The sequence below is a fragment of the Cherax quadricarinatus genome, chromosome 51, assembly GCF_038502225.1.
Source record: "Cherax quadricarinatus isolate ZL_2023a chromosome 51, ASM3850222v1, whole genome shotgun sequence".
NCBI classification, from domain to species: domain Eukaryota; kingdom Metazoa; phylum Arthropoda; class Malacostraca; order Decapoda; family Parastacidae; genus Cherax; species Cherax quadricarinatus.
Genome location: NC_091342.1, coordinates 95,506 through 120,554, shown reverse-complemented (window position 1 = coordinate 120,554; position 25,049 = coordinate 95,506). Strand labels below are relative to the sequence as shown.

The following is a 25,049-nucleotide window of genomic DNA, read 5'->3' as shown; positions in this document are numbered from 1 at the left end:
AGTGCTTGTAACCACTAAATAAGCCACCATGGGCCCAAAGAAAGCCCTGTGGTAAAGAGGGTAAGAAATACTATTGAACTGAAGAAAGAGATCATCGCAAAATACGAAAGTAGAGTGTGTGTCTCCGATTATATAACAAACCCCATTCAGCCATCGCTACTATCTTGGCCAAGGAAAAGGCAATCAAGGAAGCTATTGTTGCAAATGGTGCAAATATGCTTACAAAACAGAGGTCGCTGCACCACCGTCAGCTGCTGCTGCACCACCGTCAGCTGTTGCTGTACCATGGTCAGCTGCTGCTGCACCACCATCAGCTGCTGCTGAACCACGGTCAGCTGCTGCTGTACCATGGTCAGCTGCTACTGCTTCTGCACCACCATCAGCTATTGCTGCACCACCGCCAGCTGCTGCTGCGCCACTGTCAGCTGCTGCTGCACCACTGTCAGCTGCTGTTGCACCACCGTCAGCTGTACTACTCGAAGATGTGGAAAGACTGTTGTTGGTGTGTCTTAACGAGAAACAATTACCAAGAAACAATTAACCCCAGAGCATTAGCCACCCAGAATAACCCAAGAAAGTCAGTGTGTCATCAAGGACTGTCTAACTTATTTCCATTGGGGTCCTTAATCTTGTCCCCTAGGATGCGACCCACACCAGTCGACTAACACCCAGGTGAACAGGAAAAAATGCCTGGAACTAGTGCTCATATTGGTGAATATAAGGCCAGCAAAGGTTGGTTTGAGAGATTTAAGAATTGTAGTGGCATACACAGTGTGATAAGGCATGGCGAAGCTGAAAAATTACAACCCCAACAAGTGTTCAATTGTGACGAAACAGCCCTGTTCTGGAAGAAAATGCCAAACAAGACCTACATTACTCAGGAGGAAAAGGCACTCCCAGGACACAAGCCTATGAAAGACAGGCTAACTCATGTTTTGCTGTAATGCTAGTGGGGATTGCAAAGTGAAGTCTTTACTCATGTATCACTGAAAATCCCAGTGTTCAAGAAAAACAGTGTCTCATCACTCATCAGTACTCTTCAGTAAAGGTAAGTGTCATTTTAGTATTTATTTATGTATTTATTCTGCATGTCTCATTGTTTTCTGTGTAGGGAAATGCATATTTCATGTAAAATACTCCATTCTACTGAATGCACAGCAACACAGTAAATGACCATATGACCTGTCTTTGAAATACTCATTTGTGCTTAATTGTTATTTGTTTACAATAATGTTTACCACTGAATATATCATTGCTTAGTTAATCTTAAGTTAATTTTTAAGCCTGCCCATAATGCTCTGCATACAAGGGGCTTTGGCATGTTACACTTAACCACTGTATCTCTTTGTACTTCTATGTATCATGTTCAAATTAATAAATAAATAAATAAAATTATTTTTTTTAATACTTTTGAGTGTCTGGAACGGATTAATTGGATTTCTATTATTTCTTATGGGGAAAATTAATTTGGCTAACGATAAAATCGGTTAATGGCAAGCTCTTTGGAACAGACTAAAATCATTACCCGAGGGTTCACTGTAGATTGGTAGACAACAACCACCCAGGGAGATCCAACTGTCCTGCCAAGTGAGTGTAAAGTGGAAGCTGTAATTGTTTTACATGATGATAGGATTAGGATTGCTTGTGTTTTTTTTTTCTGTCTCATACACATGCAAGGTTTCAGGTATATCTTGCTACTTATACAGTAGACCATCATTTAGCACAAGTTTATTTGGCACGATTTGGGTATAGCACGATTGAAGAATTGCAGCACAATTTTATGTAACACGTCATAAAATTAATTTAACACGGTTCAGTTTGCGGGAAGGAAAAAAAAATCCCTTTTCCTCAAGCGGCCGCCTTGTTGTGGATCAGCCGGTGAGACCTCCCGTTATCACCTGCCACCCCACAACACCACCCCACCATCCCAGCATTCGTATTTCATATGTATCCAGTCTTTCTCTGCTACAAGCTAGCTGTGTTTGTGAATTGTGTTTTGATCTTTTAATTACTATATCTTGTATCTGCCAAGCAATCATGACACTCAGTAGGCATACCAGTGTTGCTGAAAGTAGCAAGAAAATGTATAAGCATTTAAGTCTTAGAATTAATGAAGGAAACAAAGATATTAGACAAGAGATAACGGTAATGAAGTGTTACTTAGTACTCATAGAAAGAGGTAAACATGAGTTTGTGTGACTGACTGACTGACTTACTGAATGACTAACTTACTGAATGACTTAATGCCTTGACTGAATGACTTACTGACTTGACTGAATGACTTACTGACCTGACTGAATGACTTACTGACTTGACTGAATGACTTACTGAATGACTTACTGACTAAATGACTTGACTGACTGAATGACTTGACTGACTGAATGACTTAAAGTTAGACACTTCAGTACAACCATTGACTTCAGTACCAGAACCTCTACCATCCACCTCAGCCCAGTAGGGCCACAACATAACTCTCCACTCTCTTCACAATCATCCACAAACACCAGCACCCACAATTTAAGGTAAGAATTACTATTATTTCTGTTACATTTGTAGTCTTAACCAGTAAAAACAAGATAATACATCACAGCAATGAACTACAATTCCATATTCACTGTTATTTTTGTAAGATGTTAAGGCCTAAAAAAAAGTGGTTTGGCTTTTTTGGGGACCCCAGGAATGTAACCCTATTTTTCATATAAGTTGTTCAGTTCATCTAACATGGTTTTACCTAACATACCATATTCAGAAACGTAGCTATCATATTAAATGACAGTCTACTGTACTTACATTTACGTCACACTACACTGGCATGTACAAGCATATATATATGCACACCCCTCTGGGTTTTCTTCTATTTTCTTAGTAGTTCTTGTTGTTGTTTATTTCTGCTTGTCTCCATGGGGAAGTTTTAACAGAATTCTTCCTCCTTAAGTCATGCGTGTTGTAAGAGGCAACTAAAATGTTGGGAGCATAAGGCTAGTAACCCCATCTCCTGTATACATTACTATATTTAAAAAGAGAAACTTGCATTTTTCTTTTTGGGCCACATTGCCTTAGTAGGATACGGCCAGTTTGCTGAAACAAGATCTGTATTTCTACAAGTACATGTATAAGGTATACAGGCCTAGCAGGTATCAGTGACATACTAATATACAGTAGGGCCCCACTTACACGGCAGGTTAGGTTCCAGGCTACTGCCGGAAAGCAGACATCGTCGGAAAGCAGAACACCATTTTTTCCACTTATAAATGCATATAAATGCCAGATAACAAGTTTACACTAATATATATTAAGTTAGCAATAGAACCAGGCATTAAAAACAATAAAAAGTAAAATACACACACAGTACACCCATTACTTTAAAATGTTTGTAGTCTTAATGTAGGGTGAGAGGTGAGTATTATTTGTAGGAAGTCAGGTTTGGGAGGTATGGTAGCGAGCCAGGTCAGCCCACCCCACCCACACGTAATATACTACAACATTTAATTAAAGTGCCTTAGAGCAATAAAATGCTTCTGAACTGTCGTATCTGAGCACCTCTGCAAAGGCAGTGATTATGTATGAGATGAAAATGTTGAATGATGATGAAAGTACAGTGGACCCCCGGTTTACGATATTATTTCATTCCAGAAGTATGTTCAGGTGCCAGTACTGACCGAATTTGTTCCCATAAGGAATATTGTGAATTAGATTAGTCCATTACAGACCCCCAAACATACACATACAAACGCACTTACATAAACACACTTACATAATTGGTCGCATTGGGAGCTGATCGTAAACCGGGGGTCCACTGTATTTTCTTTTTGGGGATTTTCTTTTTGGGTCACCCTTCCTTGGTGGGAGATGGGCAACTTGTTGAAAAAAAAATTGTAGTCGTAATGTAGGGTGAGAGGTGAGTTTTATTTCTAGGAAGTCAGGTTTAGGAAGTATGGTAGCCAGCCAGGTCAGCCCACCCCTCCCACACGTAATATACTACGACATTTAATTAAAGTGCCCCAGAGCGATGAAATGCATATACAGTACATTTATTAATTTTTTTTTTTTTTTTTTTTTTATTTTTTTTCAACAAGTCGGTCGTCTCCCACCGAGGCAGGGTGACCCAAAAAAAAAAAGAAAGAAAATCCCCAAAAAGAAAATACTTTCATCATCATTCAACACTTTCACCACACTCACACATTATCACTGCTTTTGCAGAGGTGCTCAGAATATAACAGCTTAGAAGCATATACGTATAGAGATACACAACATATCCCTCCAAACTGCCAATATCCCAAACCCCTCCTTTAAAGTGCAGGCATTGTACTTCCCATTTCCAGGACTCAAGTCCGACTATATGAAAATAACCGGTTTCCCTGAATCCCTTCACTAAATATTACCCTGCTCACACTCCAACAGATCGTCAGGTCCCAAGTATCATTCGTCTCCATTCACTCCTATCTAACACGCTCATGCACGCTTGCTGGAAGTCCAAGCCCCTCACCCACAAAACCTCCTTTACCCCCTCTTTCCAACCCTTTCGAGGACGACCCCTACCCCTCTTTCCTTCCCCTATAGATTTATATGCTTTCCATGTCATTCTACTTTGATCCATTCTCTCTAAATGACCAAACCACCTCAACAACCCCTCTTCTGCCCTCTGACTAATGCTTTTATTAACTCCACACCTTCTCCTAATTTCCACACTCCGAATTTTCTGCATAATATTTACACCACACATTGCCCTTAGACAGGACATCTCCACTGCCTCCAACCGTCTCCTCGCTGCTGCATTTACCACCCAAGCGTCACATCCATATAAGAGTGTTGGTACTACTATACTTTCATACATTCCCTTCTTTGCCTCCATAGATAACGTTTTTTGACTCCACATATACCTCAACGCACCACTCACCTTTTTTCCCTCATCAATTCTATGATTAACCTCATCCTTCATAAATCCATCCGCTGACACGTCAACTCCCAAGTATCTGAAAACATTCACTTCTTCCATACTCCTCCTCCCCAATTTGATATCCAATTTTTCTTTATCTAAATCATTTGATACCCTCATCACCTTACTCTTTTCTATGTTCACTTTCAACTTTCTACCTTTACACACATTCTCAAACTCATCCACTAACCTTTGCAATTTTTCTTTAGAATCTCCCATAAGCACAGTATCATCAGCAAAAAGTAACTGTGTCAATTCCCATTTTAAATTTGATTCCCCATAATTTAATCCCACCCCTCTCCCGAACACCCTAGCATTTACTTCTTTTACAACCCCATCTATAAATATATTAAACAACCATGGTGACATTACACATCCCTGTCTAAGACCTACTTTTACCGGGAAGTATTCTCCCTCTCTTCTACACACCCTAACCTGAGCCTCACTATCCTCATAAAAGCTCTTTACAGCATTTAGTAACTTACCACCTATTCCATATACTTGCAACATCTGCCACATTGCTCCTCTATCCACTCTATCATATGCCTTTTCTAAATCCATAAATGCAATAAAAACTTCCCTACCTTTATCTAAATACTGTTCACATATATGCTTCAATGTAAACACTTGATCTACACATCCCCTACCCACTCTGAAACCTCCTTGCTCATCTGCAATTCTACATTCTGTCTTACCTCTAATTCTTTCAATTATAACCCTACCGTATACTTTTCCTGGTATACTCAGTAAACTTATTCCTCTATAATTTTTACAATCTCTTTTGTCCCCTTTCCCTTTATATAAAGGGACTATACATGCTCTCCGCCAATCCCTAGGTACCTTCCCCTCTTTCATACATTTATTAAACAAAAGTACCAACCACTCCAACACTATATCCCCCCCTGCTTTTAACATTTCTGTCATGATCCCATCAGTTCCAGCTGCTTTACCCCCTTTCATTCTACGTAATGCCTCACGTACCTCCACCACACTTACATTCTGCTCTTCTTCACTCCTAAAAAATGGTATACCTCCCTGGCCAGTGCATGAAATTACCGCCTCCCTTTCTTCCTTAACATTTAAAAGTTCCTCAAAATATTCTCGCCATCTACCTAATACCTCCCTCTCCCCATCTACTAACTCCCCTACTCTGTTTTTAACTGACAAATCCATACTTTCCCTAGGCTTTCTTAACTTGTTTAACTCCCTCCAAAATTTTTTCTTATTTTCATTAAAATTTCTTGACAGTGCCTCTCCCACTCTTTCATCTGCTCTCCTTTTGCACTCTCTCACCACTCTTTTCACCTTTCTTTTACTCTCCATATACTCTGCTCTTCTTATAACACTTCTGCTTTGTAAAAACCTCTCGTAAGCTACCTTTTTCTCTTTTATCACACCCTTTACTTCATCATTCCACCAATCACTCCTCTTTCCTCCTGCCCCCACCCTCCTATAACCACAAACTTCTGCCCCACATTCTAATACTGCATTTTTAAAACTATTCCAACCCTCTTCAACCCCCCCACTACTCATCTTTGCACTAGCCCACCTTTCTGCCAATAGTCGCTTATATCTCGCCCGAACTTCCTCCTCCCTTAGTTTATACACTTTCACCTCCCTCTTACTTGTTGTTGCCACCTTCCTCTTTTCCCATCTACCTCTTACTCTAACTGTAGCTACAACTAAATAATGATCCGATATATCAGTTGCCCCTCTATAAACATGTACATCCTGGAGCCTACCCATCAACCTTTTATCCACCAATACATAATCTAACAAACTACTTTCATTACGTGCTACATCATACCTTGTATATTTATTTATCCTCTTTTTCATAAAATATGTATTACTTATTACCAAATTTCTTTCTACACATAGCTCAATTAAAGGCTCCCCATTTACATTTACCCCTGGCACCCCAAAATTACCTACTACTCCCTCCATAACATTTTTACCCACTTTAGCATTGAAATCCCCAACCACCATTACTCTCACACTTGATTCAAAACTCCCCATGCATTCACTCAACATTTCCCAGAATCTCTCTCTCTCTCTCCTCTACACTTCTCTCTTCTCCAGGTGCATACACGCTTACTATAACCCACTTTTCACATCCAATCTTTATTTTACTCCACATAATCCTTGAATTTATACATTTGTAGTCCCTCTTTTCCTGCCATAGCTTATCCTTCAACATTATTGCTACTCCTTCTTTAGCTCTAACTCTATTTGAAACCCCTGACCTAATCCCATTTATTCCTCTCCATTGAAACTCTCCCACCCCCTTCAGCTTTGTTTCACTTAAAGCCAGGACATCCAGTTTCTTCTCATTCATAACATCCACAATCATCTCTTTCTTATCATTTGCACAACATCCACGCACATTCAGACTTCCCACTTTGACAATTTTCTTCTTCTTATTCTTTTTAGTAATCTTTACAGGAAAAGGGGTTACTAGCCCATTGTTCCCGGCATTTTAGTTGAGTTTTACAACACGCATGGCTTACGGAGGAAAGATTCTTATTCCACTTCCCCATGGATATAAAAGGAAAAGTAATAAGACCAAGAACTATTAAGATAAAATCAAAGAAAACTCAGATGAGTGTGTATAAATAAACGTGTACATGTATGTGTAGTGTGACCTAAGTGTAAGTAGAAGTAGCAAGACGTACCTGTAATCTTGCATATTTATGAGACAGACAAAAGACACCAGCAATCCTACCATCATGTAAGACAATTACAGGCTTTCGTTTTACACTCACTTGGCAGGACGGTAGTACCTCCCTGGGTGGTTGCTGTCTACCAACCTACTACCTATAATTATCTTAAAATATTTGTAGTCTTAATGTAGGGTGAGAGGTGAGTTTTATTTGTAAGACGTCAGGTTTGGAAAGTTTGGTAGCCAGCCAGGGCAGCCCTCCCCACCCCACCCCACCCCACCCCACCCACATGTAATATCAACAAGCCAGGCGAACACATCTGGTTTTTGTCACTTTACATTGTGTACAAGTTGTCTCTACATTGATACAGTAGAATAAATAAAGAGAAACACTCCCATTCTCATGTAACGCCATTTTTAGAAGAAATGATGCTTTAAGTGAAGGCATGCGAAAGGAATAATTTTCTAGTTACCCCCAGTAATATTATAGTGTACACATTTTCTCTGGTGTTGGTCTACAAGTCACCTGGTTTCCACATCTCATATTTATGTTAATTTATTCTACTGTAGGATGTATTTATCGTGTTTATATGTTACGTAGCGTGTTTATTATCAAATTTTGAAAAAAATCAGAGATGGATTAATGGAAATGTCTATATTAATGTGATATACGACATTTATTGTGCCCAAGAGATTACATATTATATCAAGAGTAGAGAGAGACTTAGTGATTTTAATGTGTACCTGCACGCCAGCACAATGTGTAAGTATATTTAGGTACAGGTACATACACCTACCATCCGACTTACGACCTGCTCGACTTACGACCATGTTTTTTATGCCAAATTTCTGGGAAATAAACAACTATTTGTGTTGTACACAGTGTTTATCCTAAACCTTACAGTATAAAATACAGTACTAACAACATAAAAAGTAAAGTAAAACATGAAATACCAAAATAAAACAATAAAATAAAGTCATTACAAAAATTTTTTGTTGATATTCAGTAGTAAAGTTCGACTTATGACCATTTCGACTTACGACCGGTTTCTCGGAACCGAACTTGGTCATAAGTCGGATGGTAGATGTATAAGTAAAATTATCAGAGTACGTATAAAATATGCAATAACTTTAAAACACTTGAAATTTTGGAAAGTTTCCAGACATAATAGAGAGAGTTGCTCACAGTGAATATAAACAAACTGGGTGGGGGCACACTGTATTTGAAAGACCACATGCCTTATAGCAAGTTTTGGTCACAATTTGAAATTGCCGTATTAGTGGAACGCCATAAGGCGAAACGCCTTAAAGCGGGGACCTATTGTATAGAAAGCCGCTTGTTATGCAGAGCATTTTGGGCAGATTAAGTCAGTTTTGTCACAGGATACGACCCACACCAGTCAACTGACACCCAGGTACCCATTTTACATATGCGTGAACAGGGACAGCAGGTGTCTTATGGAAACACATCCTAATGTTTTCCAGCCGTACTGTGGGATCAGTCCCCAGACCTCTGCATGTAAGCTGAGTGCTTTAGCGATCAAGCAGTGGTTCATCACTTTATGTTGATGATTTTGCTATAGCCTGTACAGGCGCTGACTGTCGCTTAGTAGCAGCTTCACTCCAGAATACTGTCAACTGTATTTCCCATTGGGCTACTATGCATGGGTTTAAATTTTTTGGTGCTAAAACATGCCATATTACTTTCACCAGATGTTCTGTTGTCTCTGATATTCCATTGTACCTGTATGGCTCCCATATTCTTGAATGTGATACGGTCACATTTCTTGGCCTTTTGTTTGATGGACTCTTTGATGAGTCGTTATTGTATATTGTACGAGAACTTGGGTCATGAACGGGCAGCGCAGCATCTCCATGTCAAGCATCTCATCTCCTTCCTACAGTCACTCAGTACACTAGCTTTCACAGTCTCCAAGACTACATATTTGTACAAATTTCTTGTTGTTTTTCCTCTTGGAAGAGGAAAAACAACAGAAAAATGGAAGAAGTGCAAAAGAAGTTTATTGTAAAGGGGTTAGTAATGTGTCTCAGCATCAAGCAATCTCCAAGACTACATATTTTGTCTATAATTTTGTACTTTATTATGCATCCCATAGTATAAGATAGAGTTAGAAGTGCAACAGCACTTGGAAGAGGAAAAACAAGAGGAAAATGGAAGAAGTACAAAAGAAGTTCACAGTAAAGGGGTTAGCTGGTGTGTTCATCTGTGTTTACATTCTCAGTGTATCGTAGCAGCTTAAGAAATTATTAAACTCCGTGAAAAAGCTATTTCGATGGTAATAATAATAATAATAAATAATAATAATAATTGCCCTGGAGTGCTTTAAACCTACAAAACCTATACAAAATACACAATATTTAAAGCACTCCTGAACAATTATTTTTTTTTTTTATTATTATTATTATTATTATTATTATTATTATAAGTTATTATTTTAAATAATAATTACCATCAACATACCATGTTCAGTGAGTTTAATCTTTTCTTAAGATGCCATGAGACAGAGAGCATAGCATATGACTCAGAACAAAAAAATTGGGAAAAATTGCACAAGTTTTGCATTTTTTCTTATAAGAACATAAGAAAGAAGGAACACTGAACAGGCCTACTGGCCCATGCAGAGCAGGTCCATGTCCCACTTCCCCCATGGATTAGCCCAATGACCCACCCAGTCTGGTCACCTCCATTCAAGGAAGGAGCACGGCACCAGACCCAGCAGCACAAGCTAGTAAGGTCCAACTCACACCCACCCACACCCACTCATATTTATCTAACCTATTTTTAAAACTACACAACGTTTTAGCCTCAATAACTGTACTTGGGAGTTTGTTCCACTCATCCACAACTCTATTACCAAACCAGTGCTTTCCTATATCCTTCCTGAATCTGAATTTTTCCAACTTGAAACCATTGCTGCGAGTCCTGTCTTGGCTGGAAATTTTCAGCACGCTATTTACATCCCCTTTATTTATTCCTGTTTTCCATTTATACACCTCGATCATATCCCCCCTAATTCTACACTTTTCGAGAGAGTGCAGATTCAGGGCCCTCAGTCTATCCTCATAGGGAAGATTTCTGATACATGGGATCATCTTTGTCATCCTCGTATGTACGTTTTCCAGTGCATTTATATCCATTCTGTAATACGGTGACCAGAACTGAGCAGCGTAGTCTAAATGAGGCCTAACCAAGGATATATAGAGTTGAAGAACAACCTGAGGACTTCTATTATTTATACTTTCTTTCTTTATACTTCTCACAATTATATCACATAAATGTTAAACCTAAAACCGAATCTAACTTTATTATTTTTTAAATACACTACCTAACAGAATACTTCATATGACTGAATGTACAACAATGCATGCAACCATATGACCTGTCTTTGTAATACTCACTTGTGCTTTATAGTAATCTGTTTACATTAATGTTTTATCACTGATTTCATCATTGCTTAGTTAATCTTAAGTTAATTTTAAGCCAGCCCGTAATGCTATGCATAGTATAAGTGGCTTTGGCATGCTGCTCTTATCTGTATTTTTTTGTACCTCTGTATGTGTGCTCAAATTGTTAATAAATAAATAAAAAAAATAAATAAATAAATGAAGCCAAGAATTCTGTTAGCTTTATTGCGAACGCTAATGCATTGTTGTCTTGGTTGTAGATTACTACTTACCAGAACTCCTAAATCCTTTTCACAATCAGTAGTATTAAGATCTACATTATTTAGTTTAAATGTGGCATGGTTATTTACCTGTCCAACATTTAGAACTTTGCATTTGTCAGTATTAAACTGCATCTGCCACTTCTCTGACCATTGCATCAGTCTATTCAAATCATCCTGGAGTGCTCTAGTGTCCTCATTAGAATGAACTGGATGGCCTATTTTGGTGTCATCAGCAAATTTGCTTATGCCGTTATTTATTCCCTCATCTATGTCATTTATGTAAATTGTGAACAACAACGGGCCCAACACTGACCCCTGAGGAACACCGCTTGTGACGTTCCCCCATTCTGATTTCTCCCCATTTTTGCAAACTCTCTGCTGCCTGTTTGTCAGCCATGCCTCTACCCAGGAAAAAATTTCTCCTCCTATTCCATGTGCCTAAGTTTCCTCAATAGCCTCTGGTGTGGAACTCTATTGAAAGCCTTACTGAAGTCCATATACACAATATCATATTCATTACCATGATCTACCTCCTCAATCACCTTAGTGAAAAAAGTTAGTAAATTTGTAAGACAGGAACGCCCCTTTGTAAAACTGTATTGAGATTCATTAATCAGTCTGTGCCTATCAAGATGGCTATGAATTGCTTTGGCAATTATTCATTCCATAAATTTTCCCACTATGGAGGTAAGGCTTATTGGTCTATAGTTCGAAGCCAAGGACCTGTCACCTGCCTTGTAAATAGGTATTATATTTGCCATTTTCCACTTATCAGGCACTATGCCAGTTTGTAGTGATATGTTAAAAAGATTAGCCGAAGGCATGCTAAGTTCATCTTTATATTCCTTTAACACCCTTGCAAACAGTTCATCAGGACTTGGGGATTTGTTAGGTTTTAGTTTCTCAATTTGTCTGAGGGCCATGTCACTAGTTACTGCAATCGTGCATAGTTTATCATCATCCTGTTCTACATAATCTGTTATTTCAGGAATATCGCTAGTATTTTCCTGGGTGAAAACTGAGAGGAAGTTGGCATTGAGAATTTCACACATATCCTTATCACTGTCAGTGATCTGACCAGAGTTACTCTTAAGTAGGCCAATCTTGTCCCTAATCTTACTTCTGTATACCTGAAAGAAACCTTTTGGGTTAGTCTTTGAATCCCTTGCGACTTTAGCCTCATAATCCCTTTTTGCTTTTATTTATTTATTTATTTATTTATTTATTTTATTTCTTTGCAAACAGTACATTGAGATTTTGTATTTACAATAGTGGGTTGCAATGCAAAGAGAGCCTCTGTTATGCCTAGGCATTATGGGCCAACTAACATTATTGGTTTACAGTCTACTTAATACTAAGGAGTATATCATAGTTGTACAGTAGGATATTAATTATTTCATAGTTGTACACTAGAATATTAATTATAAATGAATTAAAATATGTATAATACAAAGATATATTTATATTCAAAAATGCTTTTTGTGAAAAACAATGATTCAGTTATTATTCAATATCAATTATATTTTCTTATTCCTTTCTTTATTTCTCTCTTTAATTGAATATATTGATTTCTTAACTGCCCATCCCCTCTTTTGATATGCCTATATATGCCTCTCTTTTGAGCAATGAGATATTTTAATCTATTGTTCATCGATTTGGGATCATTTTTGTTAGATCTAATTTCCCTACTCGGAACAAAAGTTGCCTGGGCAGCTAGAACTATGCTCTGAAAAATGTCATTTTGGCAACCAAGATCACCTACCTGACCCATAGTCAGGACATCCCAATTTAACCCACCCAGGTAATTTTTCAGTCCCATGACACCGGCCAAGCGAAAATCTGGGACAGAGATTTGATTGCAGTCATCTGGGTAATTTCATGATATATTGAAACTAAGTGATTTGTGATCACTTTCCCCAAGCTCATCATTAACCTCAAGATTATTAACCCTTTCAGGGTTTTGGACGTACTAGTACGGCTTACGCACCAGGGTTTTTGACGTACTAGTACACCTAAATTCTAGCGCCCTCAAATTTAGTGAGAGAAAACTGGTAGGCCTACATATGAAAGAATGGGTCTATGTAGTCAGTGTGTGTGCAGTATAAAAAAAATCCTGCAGCACACAGTGCATAATGAGAAAAAAAACTTTAACCGTATTTTTGGATTAAAACAGCGACTTTGCACTGTATTTTCGTATGGTATTTATTGTTGTATTCTAGTTTTTCTGGTCTCATTTTATAGAATGGAAGACATATTACAGAAATTGAGATGATTTTGACTGGTTTTACAATGAAAAGTACCTTGAAATTGAGCTCAAAGAAGCGGAAATGTTCGATTTTTACCAAAGTTCAAAAGTAAACAGATCATGCTATGCATCCAATACACATCAACTGGTGAGTCTAATATTCTTTCACAAGTGCACTGATATTATTATTTATACCATTTCTACACTAATGCAGTAATCTGCATAACAGTAAATCTTCTATTTTTTGTGAGAATAAAAATTCAAAGTGGAAAGCAAAAGAATGTAAGAGGGGCATCTGGACATGACTAATGAACAGAGGAAATGTTATTTTAGTGCCAGGAATGTCTTTCTTGTTTATTCTGGACCCTATTTGGAAATTGGCATCTTTTGAAATTTGTGTGAAATTGGCAAAATTGCTAAATTCTGACCACTTTATTGGATAGTTGAAATCAGTAAATGGGTGGTTTCTTGTACTCATTCAATAGAAAAAATGGAGTTCTAGCGAAATAGTTATGATTTTTGTCGACTAGTACACTGGAACTGGCCAAAAATAGGGCTGAAAGTGGGCAAAATCGCCGATGCGTAAACATCGTCGAGACCGCTAACTTTGCGAGAGCATAATTCCGTAAGTTTTCCATCAAATTTCATACTTTTGGTGTCATTATGATCGGTAAAAGATTCTCTATCTTTTCATAAGAAGTTTTTTTTTTTTTTTTTTTAAATTTGGCGACCCTGAGAACAAGTCTCGCAGAGGGTCTGGTGACCCTGAAAGGGTTAATTAGTGAATCTTTGTTGGCAAGAACCAAGTCAAGCAGATTGTTTCTTCTAGTTGGTTCTGTCACAACCTGTTCTAAAAAGCAATCCTGAACCATATCAAGAAAGTCACTAGACTCAAGATTTCCTGTCGTATTGTTCCAATCAGTTTGTGTAAAGTTAAAATCTCTCATTATCACAACATTTTCATATCTAGATGCCTTATGAATTTCGTCCCATAACAGCTTACTGCACTCCCTATCAAGGTTTGGGGGCCTATAAATCACACCCAAAATTAATTTGTCATGTCCCTTGAGAAACTGTAGCCAAACAGATTCTGTGTTCGATGTTTCTCATCTTATATAATGTCTAAGACAACAATTTAAATTTTCTCTGACATACATCGCCACTCCACCACCCTTCCTGTTGACCCTATCAGTGTGGAATAGTTTATAACCCTGTATGTTTTATTCAGAAGGCATTTCTCTATCAGGTTGAACCAGGTCTCTGTTATAGCAATAATATCTATATTACCTACACTTGCAAGTAATCTTAGCTCATCTGTCTTATATCTTAGACTCCTACTATTTGTACAGTAAACCTTAAGAGAGCTAGTCACTCGTTGCCCTCTACTATCTCTCTTTATTTGTTGATCAGTTGATTTGCCATTACTAGCAAGTTTATTTTGAATATTGTCTTTTAAACATATCCCTGAGGTATCCCAGTAATAACTGCTGTTTTTAACCCTAATGCTGCAGCCTGATTGTTTCCCACAAACACCCATACCTCTATAATCTATCAGTTTAAATTCCTAGACAAGTCATCAATTACCCTCTCAATTGAATTGGCTAATGCAATCACTCCATCCCCCGAGAGATGAACCCCATCCCTTGCATACATATCACGTTTGCCAAAGAATAGGTCCCAGTTATCAGTGAATGGGATTGCAAGTTCCTTGCAGTACCTGTCTAGCCAGCAATTTATACCAATTGCCCTTGATATCCATTCATTGCCCACTCTCTTTCTAGGCAAGATGCTACATATGACTGGGATCCCTCCCTTAGACCTAACTACCTCTATGGCTGACCTGTATTTATCCAGCAGCTCCTCTCTCCTGCCCTTCCCAATGTCATTACAGAGTCAGTAACAGAGACCTTTCTGTCTCTGTTACAAAATGCATGGTCCATATATCTTACCTGAGAATCGCTTACTATTAAAGTATTCTAACCTTGATTTGCAGGGGAATCAGTGGTACCTTTAACCTCACTAACCACTGAAGTACACTCGTCTTGGAGAACAGAGAATCGATTTCCTACCTTCACATCTTCTCTATTAACTCTCCTCATCTTCCTTCTTCCTGAACTGTGAACCACTTGCCACTTAACCCTTTCAGGGTCCAGAGGCCAAATTTCAAAGGGTGCACCAGTGTCCAAGAATTTTCAAAAAAAAAATTTTGTTATTTTTTCTTATGAAATGGTAGAGAATCTTTTTCTAAAAGGAATAAAACAAAAAGTACGAAATTTGATGGAAAATTGACGAAATTATGCTCTTGCGAATTTTGATGTGTCAGCGATATTTACGAATTGGCGATTTTGCTGACTTTGACTCCCATTTTAGGCCAATTACATTATTCCAGTCAACCAAATTCTTAGCTATTTCACTAGTACTACTTCTCTTCTATCGATTGAGCACAAGAAATCGCCAAGTCAACTGTTTCAACTACAAAATAAAGTGATCGGAAATTGGTAATATGGCCAATTTAACACAAAGTTCAAAATATTCCAGTTTCAAAATAGGGTCCAGAATAAACAATGTAGGTATTCCTGGCACTAAACTAACATTTCCTCTGTTCATTAGTTATGTTTTGAGGCTTTACAAATGAATTCCATTTTGGTTTTTTATTCACATGAATTTTTATTCAAACCAAAAAATAGAAGATTTACTGTTATGCAATATTGTAATAAATGTATAAATATCATCACCACATTTGTGAATGTATATTAGACCCACCAGCTGGCATGTATTAGACGTGTGAGGTCATTTGTTTACTCTTGAACATCGGCAAAAATTTAACATTTCCGCTACCTTGAGCTCAGTTTCAAGCCATTTCCCATGCTAAAACCAAACAAAATCACCTCTGTTTCTGTAATATGTCTTCCATTCTATCAAATGAGACCAAGAAATTGCAAATATAACTATTACAAACATATGAAAAAACACTGCAAAATCGCCGTTTTAATCGAAAATCACTGTCTCAGTTTTTTTCTCTCATTATACACTGTGTGCTGCAGGATTTGTTTTATGTGGTGCACACATACCACATAGATGTATTCTCTCATATCTAGGCCCAAATTTACCACTCACAGCTTATCAGAGTAAGCTGAGTTCATGGCATAGATCTACAGTTTGGATCCTGAACGTAAAGCTGTAGATCTACTGGACGGACCCTGAAAGGGTTAAAGCGGCTGTCACTATCACTGCTGGTGACCATTTCCTCCTTACCAGCTAAATCCTTCTCACACTCACTCCCAAACTCATCTATGCGAAGCTTCAGCCTCATATTTTCCTCCTGAAGAAGTAGAATCTCCTTCTTCAACACTTGAACCTGAGATTCTAAATCACCACAACAAGCCATGGTGCTTGGTAACAGCCCACGCTAACTTCCAAGAGCTTAGGCAGGTATGATAAGGAGTGTTTGCCCTGATGTCAACTTTTGGGTGTCTGGAACAGATTAATTGGATTTCCATTATTTCTTATGGGGAAAATTAATTTGGCTAACAATAAATTCGGCTAAGGACAAGCTCTCTGGAATGCATTAATATCATTGGTCGAGGGTCCACTGTATTGTTTGTTGTGTCATATTAGATGAATTGTGATAGATAAATAATCCATAGAATTCATATTAGCATCATATTGAAGTATTTTCTCCTGCCTCCAGAGAGCAGGAATTCCACTGGAATGGATTAATGGCATTTCAGTTAATTTAAATGAGGAAAATTGATTTGATATACAAGCAAATTGAGTTATGAGCAAGGTCATGGAACGGATTAAACTTGTAAGTCAAGGTTCCACTGTATTTAATTTAAATTCTGAATCCATTATATTAATGTTTTGATGTATATATTGATTGAAAAATTTCATTCTAAATCACTTTGTATTCTTATTTAAATAGACGGTCACTAAATCCCCATCACGAACATGTGTTAAAAAGGAGCTCTCATCTGGTACTGCAAGAAGAGGTGCACCTCGCTCCAATTCGACTCTTTCTGCAAAAGAAGTTGACTTTCAGAATTGGAAACGTCGTAAAAATTATGATCCTATGAAAGCAGCAGCTGAGGGGCGAAAAAAAGCAGGTGACAAGAAAAATGATAGAGAGTCTCAAGGCAGTACCCTAACCACATTGGATAGATCCCCCAGGTATGTACATGTTAAAGCTGCAGGTAACAAAGGATATGTGCTGGTAGGTTGGTAGACAATATTCAACCAAGGGATACTGCCATCTTGTCATATAAATGTGAAATGAAAATTTTTAAATGTTTTACACTGGAAAGATTGCTTGTTTTTTCTGTCCCATAAGTACATTATATGGAAACATAAACACTTATGCAGTTTAATGTGATCCTTTATTGACAACGTTTCGCCCACACAGTGGGCTTTTTCAAGTCACACACAGATCTACCTGGGGTGGAAGGTACGGGAGTATTTATAGTCAGGTTCAGAATGTTGAGGTCAGGTGGAGAATGCTGCATCTGATGATCTACCGGGTGGGGTTATTGAGTCTTGGGCAGCTTGGCAGGGGTATTGGACAAGTTGTGAGTAGACCTTCTGCAGTGTTCTATGTTCTTATGTGGGATAGCGATGAAGTTTCTTGGCGAATGCTTCAGCTATGTTATAGAAGCCGTTGTTCTGGTTGAAATTGTTGGTTACAGAGATAAGCGATGATTCCAGGATTTTTCGGTATTGAGTGTTGTCTTCTGTGGCGATAAGTCTTGAGTTTCTGTACTTAATTAAATGGTTGTGTGAATTGCGATGTTGTACACAGACATTCCTTGTATCGTCAGTCCTGCTTGCGTATTGGTGTTCTGAAATACGTGTTGGAGGCAGTGGAGATGTCCTGTCTAAGGGCAATGTGTGGTGTAAATATTATGCAGAAAATTCAGAGTGTGGAAATTAGGAGAAGGTGTGGAGTTAATAAAAGCATTAGTCAGAGGGCAGAAGAGGGGTTGTTGAGGTGGTTTGGTCATTTAGAGAGAATGGATGAAAGTAGAATGACATGGAAAGCATATAAATCTATAGGGGAAGGAAAGAGGGGTAGGGGTCGTCCTCGAAAGGGTTGGAAAGAGGGGGTAAAGGAGGTTTTGTGGGCGAGGGGCTTGGACTTCCAGCAAGCGTGCATGAGCGTGTTAGATGGGAGTGAATGGAGACGAATGATACTTGGGACCTGACGATCTGTTGGAGTGTGAGCAGGGTAATATTTAGTGAAGGGATTCAGGGAAACCGGTTATTTTCATATAGTCGGACTTGAGTCCTGGAAATGGGAAGTACAATGCCTGCACTTTAAAGGAGGGGTTTGGGATATTGGCAGTTTGGAGGGGTATGTTGTGTATCTTTATACGTATATGCTTCTAAACTGTTGTATTCTGAGCACCTCTGCAAAAGCAGTGATAATGTGTGAGTGTGGTGAAAGTGTTGAATGATGATGAAAGTATTTTCTTTTTGGGGATTTTCTTTCTTTTTTTGGGTCACCCTGCCTCGATGGGAGACGACCAACTTGTTGAAAAAAAAAAAAAATACATGTTTGGAGGTCTCTTGATGTTTCGACCACATATAATTTGTTGCAGTCATTACAAGGGATTGTGGGCGAAACGTTGTGTTTATGTTTCCATTGTGTCGGTATTTTATACCATTTATTTTCAAGTACATTATATAATGACAGGTAAGTCTTGCAACTATGCACTTTTGTACTTTTATCCATTATACATTGCCTGTATGTGAATGTGCATATATGTTGGTCCATATACACACTTATCTGAGTTTTCTTCATTTCCTAATACAGTAGGGCCCCACTTATATGACAGGTTAGGTTCCAGGCCACCTCGATAAATCGGAAATCACTGTAAAGTGGAATGCCCTTTTTTTCTACTTATAAATCCATATACAGTGGACCCCCGCATACCGTTGGCCTTACATAACGTTAAATCCGCATACCGCTACATTTTATCGCCAAGATTTTGCCTCGCATACCGCTAAAAAACCCGCTCAACGCTGTTCGTCTGAGACGCGTCTATGTGCGGCCTGAGCCACGCTCACATGTTCCGCTGGTGTTTTTGGTGATTTTATCTGCAAAATAAGTGACCATGGGCCCCAAGAAAGCTTCTAGTGCCAACCCTACAGCAATAAGGGTGAGAATTACTATAGAGATGAAGAAAAAGATCATTGATAAGTATGAAAGTGGAGTGCGTGTCTCCGAGCTGGCCAGGTTGTATAATAAACCCCAATCAACCATCGCTACTATTGGTGGTACAGCTGCTGCTGCTGCTGTACCACCATCAGCTGCTGCTGCTGCTGCACTGTCAGCTGCTGCTGTAGCACAATCAGCTGCTGCTGCTGCTGTACCACCGTCAGCTGCTGCTGCTGCTGTAGTACCGTCTGCTGCTGCTGTAGCATCGTCTGCTGCTGCTGTAGCATCGTCTGCTGCTGCTGTAGCATCGTCTGCTGCTGCTGTAGCACTGTCAGCTGCTGCTGCTGTTGTACCACCATCAGCTGCTGCTGCTGCTGCTGTAGTACCGTCTGCTGCTGCTGTAGTACCGTCTGCTGCTGCTGTAGCATCGTCTGCTGCTGCTGTAGCACTGTCAGCTGCTGCTGCTGCTGTACCACCATCAGCTGCTGCTGTAGTACCGTCTGCTGCTGCTGTAGCATCGTCTGCTGCTGCTGTAGCATCGTCTGCTGCTGCTGTAGCATCATCTGCTGCTGCTGTAGCACTGTCAGCTGCTGCTGCTGTTGTACCACCGTCAGCTGCTGCTGCTGCTGCTGTAGTACCGTCTGCTGCTGCTGTAGCATCGTCTGCTGCTGCTGTAGCACTGTCAGCTGCTGCTGCTGTTGTACCACCATCAGCTGCTGCTGCTGCTGCTGCTGTAGTACCGACTGCTGCTGCCGTAGTACCGTCTGCTGCTGCTGTAGCATCGTCTGCTGCTGCTGTAGCACTGTCAGCTGCTGCTGCTGCTGCTGTAGCACTGTCAGCTGCTGCTGCTGCTGCTGTAGCACTGTCAGCTGCTGCTGCTGCTGCTGTAGCACTGTCAGCTGCTGCTGCTGCTGTAGCACTGTCAGCTGCTGCTGCTGCTGCTGTAGCACCGTTGTTGGTGTGGCTTATTGAGAATACCAAGAAACAATTAACCCCAGAGGATTTGCCACCCATGATAACCCAAAAAAGTCAGTGTCATCGAAGACTGTCTAACTTATTTCCATTGGGGTCCTTAATCTTGTCTCCCAGGATGCAACCCACACCAGTCGACTAACACCCAGGTGAACAGGAAAAAATGCCTGGAACTAGTGCTCATATTGGTGAATTTAAAGCCAGCAAAGGTTGGTTTGAGAGATTTAAGAATCGTAGTGGCATACACAGTGTGATAAGCCCTGTTCTGGAAGAAAATGCCAAACAGGACCTACGGTACTCAGGAGGAAAAGGCACTCCCAGAACACAGTGTCTCATCAGTCATTGCTGCATCTTCAATAAAGGTAAGTGTCATTTATTCTTCATTTAGAGTAGTACATGCACAATATATATTGTGCATGTACTACTCTACTATTGTGCATGTATCCTTCTCTTTGTGTGTAGGAAAATGTATGTTTCATGTGGTAAAATTTTTTTTTCATACTTTTGGGTGTCTTGCACGGATTAATTTGATTTCCATTATTTCTTATGGGGAAAATTCATTCGCATAACGATAATTTCGCATAACAATGAGCTCTCTTGCACGGATTAATATCGCTATGCGGGGGTCCACTGTACTGTAAATACTAGATAACAAGTTTACACTAACGTATATTAAGTTAGCAATAGAACTAGGTGTTAAAAAAACAATAAAAATGTAAAATACACATGTAGTACACTCATTACTTTCCTTAAAATTTTCGTAGTCTTAATGCAGGGTGAGATGAGTAGTATTTATTGTAAGAAATCAAGTGTGGTATGTATGGTAGCCAGCCAGGGTACCATACCTACCATACCAGGCCACCCCACACACACACACACACACGTAATATTCTATTACATTTAAGTGTCCCTGAGCAATGAAAGGCATATACAGTTCACTCATAACTTACCTTAAAATAAAGTTTGCTCCATTTGTGTACACATACTGGCTTCTGTTACTGAGGTGTGACTTTAGGTAGTTGAGGGAGTGCCCTCTTATACCATAGTGCAACAATTTTATGTGGAGTAAATCATGGTCAACTGTATCAAAAGCTTTACGTAAATAAATGAAGATCCCCAGTGGGACTTCTTTTTTCTCTAGTGCAGTGTATATTTGTTCTAGCATGTGTATAATAGCATCATTCGCATTTTTATTAGGCCTGAACCCAAACTGACAGGGGTTGAGTATGTTGTGGGAGATGAGGTAGGAATAGATTCACTTATAAATTAATTTTTTGAAGATTTTAGAGAGAGGGTGTAAGTTGGATATTGGCCTATAGTTATTCAAGTCTGTTTGGTCTCCTCCTTTATGGATCGGCGTGACCCTTGCTATTTTGAGAACTGTAGGGAAGGTAGAGGATTCGATGGATTTGTTAAAGAATGTTGCAGTGATTGGTGATAGCACTTGCGATGCTTTTTTGTATATAAAGGGTGGTAAGGTATTTAAATCTCCTGTCTTGTTTTTTAGTGTGTTGATAATAAGGGAGACTTCTGTTGGGTTAGTCGGAGCTAGGAACAATGTATTCGGGTAGTTGCCAGTGAGGTAGTCATTGGGTGGGGTATTTGAGCTTGGGATTTTATTGGCAAGGTTTTTTCCTATGGTGGAGAAGAAATCATTGAGTCTGTTTGCTGTTTCAGTTGATGGGAGTTGGGGTTCATCTGGTTTTGTTAGTTCAATTGCACTATTGCGTGATATCTTTTTTGTTCCTAGAATTTCTGATAGGGTTTTCCAGGTCTTTTTTATATCACCTTTTAAGTTGGATAATCTGTTCTCATAATACAAGTTTTTAGCCCTTCTTATCAGGCTGGTTAGGATTGACGAGTAACGTTTTGTTTGGTCTCTGGTTATGTGACCCATTCTGTACTGTTTTTCGTATAGGTGCTTTGTATTTATGGATTTAAGGATGCTGGGTGTTAGCCAGGGACTGTTCAGTCTCTTAGCTGTAATCTGTTTAGTCTTTTTTAGGGCAGTGCTTGTTATAGAAGTATTGGGTCTCTTTTAGAAAATTATTAATACATTCATCAATATCTGTATAGATTTCTAGCTCAGTGTGCCAGTCAATGTTTGTCATTGCTGTTGTGAAGTTATTAATGGCTGCCTCATTATGAAGTCTGAAAGTGACTTTAGTAGTGTCTTGGGGTAATTTGCCTAGGTTAGTTATGAGGAAGGTAGGATAGTGGTCTGTGGTATTATCTGTGATTATGCCTAATTTTATAGGGGATATGGTGTTGGTCCAGATGTGGTCTAGTTGATCAGGCTCTGATCCACCAGGAGGCCTGGTCACAGACCGGGCCGCGGGGGCATTGACTCCCGGAACTCTCTCCAGGTAAACTCCAGGTAGTAGGGAAACACTAGTCTCTGTAATTCTTGTAGGTTTTGTTACTGTTGGTAGCAACAAGCAGTTACTCATAGTGTTTGTGAATTCAGTAACGTGTGGGTCTTGGTCTTGCAGGAGATTTATATTGAAGTCACCTGAGAGTAGTAAGTGATCTTTATTCATGTGTGCATCAGTTATCATACTTCCTAGGTTTTCACTAAAATGGCTAATGTTTGACTGTGGTACTCTGTAGATGTTTATCACTGTGAGAGGTTTTTGTAGGTATTTGGATTTGAATTTAGCTATTATATATTCCTCATGTTCATCCCTTGTGCATCTATTATTGATACATTCTAGATGGTCTGAGTAGTATAATAGTTCTGCCACCCCCTTGTTGATCTGGCCTACAGTTGTGTATGGCTGTGTAACCAGGAATGGCATCAGAAACTCCTCAAAACCATGAAATTCATACTCACTGACACTCCCATCTGTGTTAGAGCAATCACTTGGGAAGAGAAGAGTCCCAGATTTGCCAGGGAATAACATATTTCTTACCGCTAAGCATGCTGAGCAAGGACTACTGAAATGATGTTCCCATGATGCACCACTGGCTCCCCAATTTTTTTATAGTACGCACATTGACCATGGAGACCCATTTTCTCACATATGAGCCTACCAGCTTTCTCCTGCTTGATTTGAAACCGCTAGAATTTACGCGTTTTAACCCTTAAACGGTCCAAACGTATATATATGTTCTCTCGCGTAGCGCCCCAAACGTATATATACGTTTCCTTTGTCATTCATTCAACACTGGCACGATATGCCTGAGTCGCCTAGACATGAGAGAATGGGTGTGTGCACTCAGTGTGCTCCATATGAAAAAATTGGGGATGCCTGGGTACCAAATGCCCATTTTTCCTATTAAAAAAAAAAATTTTTCTCAAAAAATTCTGGGCGCTGCGCAAGTGAACGTATATACAGGAAGGCCCTGCTTTACGGCGTTTCACTTTACGGCGTTCCGCTAATACGATCATTTCAAATTATGACCAAAACTCGCTATACGGCTCCCCCCACCTGACTTTCTAATACGGTCACCGCGCCCCACCTTGTTTGTTTACATTCTTCGTGAGCTCAGTAAGCACTAAGTCTCTCCATTTTGTCTGGAAACTCCAAAATTTCAAATGTTTTTAAAAGTTATTTCATATTTTATATATACTCTGATAATTATACTTATGTATACCTGTACTTAAATAAACTTACATACTGTGCTGGCATGCAGATGCACATTAAAATCAGTAAGAGTGTCTTATGTCTCCAGACGTCATATTAGTAATGATAATAATAATCATCGAGTCTCATTTAAATGTCGTATATTACGTTAAATACACATTTTCATTAATCCATCTATGATATTTTTTCAAAATTATATAATAAACACGATACATAACATAAAAAGATGATAAATACACCCCACAATAGAATAAATAAACATAAATATGAGATGTGGTAGCAGACGACTTGCACAAGTGACGCCATATTAGAAATGATAATAATAATAATCACCGAGTCTCATTAAATGATGTATATTACGTTAATATACACATTTTCATTAATCCATCCATGATATTTTTTTCAAAATTATATAATAAACACGATACATAACATAAAAAGATGATAAATACACCCTACAATAGAATAAATGAACATAAATATGAGATGTGGTAGCCAGATAACTTGTACAAGTGATGCCAAGAATACCATTTTCTCTAATCTAACATAAGAGAAAATGTGTTACTGGGGGTAACTGTAGAAAATTATTCCTTTTGTATGTATGTAAGTTTATTCAGGTATACACAAATACAGTTACATAGATTATCATACATAACAACATATGTGTAGAGAACCTAGGATAACCCAAAAAAGTCAGTGTGACTTATTTCAATTGCCTTCACTCAGAGCTTCATTTCTTCTCAAAATGATGTTACATGAGAATGGGAGTGTTCTTCTTTATTAATTCTACCGTATCAATGTAGAGAC

At 38.9% G+C, this 25,049-nt stretch overlaps 1 protein-coding gene across 15 annotated transcripts in view; it reads left to right on the top strand.

The window, feature by feature from the left end:
• Positions 1–25,049, top strand: part of LOC128694611 (nucleolar protein dao-5) — a 541,519-nt gene that overhangs the window by 431,093 nt on the left and 85,377 nt on the right. For all 15 annotated transcript variants that reach the window (XR_011393390.1, XR_011393389.1, XR_011393388.1 and 12 more), the window contains one exon: positions 17,455–17,699. Coding sequence is in view for 12 of the 15 variants with exons in the window: in XM_070095641.1 (XP_069951742.1) it covers positions 17,455–17,699 (245 nt within the window). In the remaining 3 variants the exon portion in view is untranslated. The remainder of the gene's footprint in view (positions 1–17,454; positions 17,700–25,049) is intronic.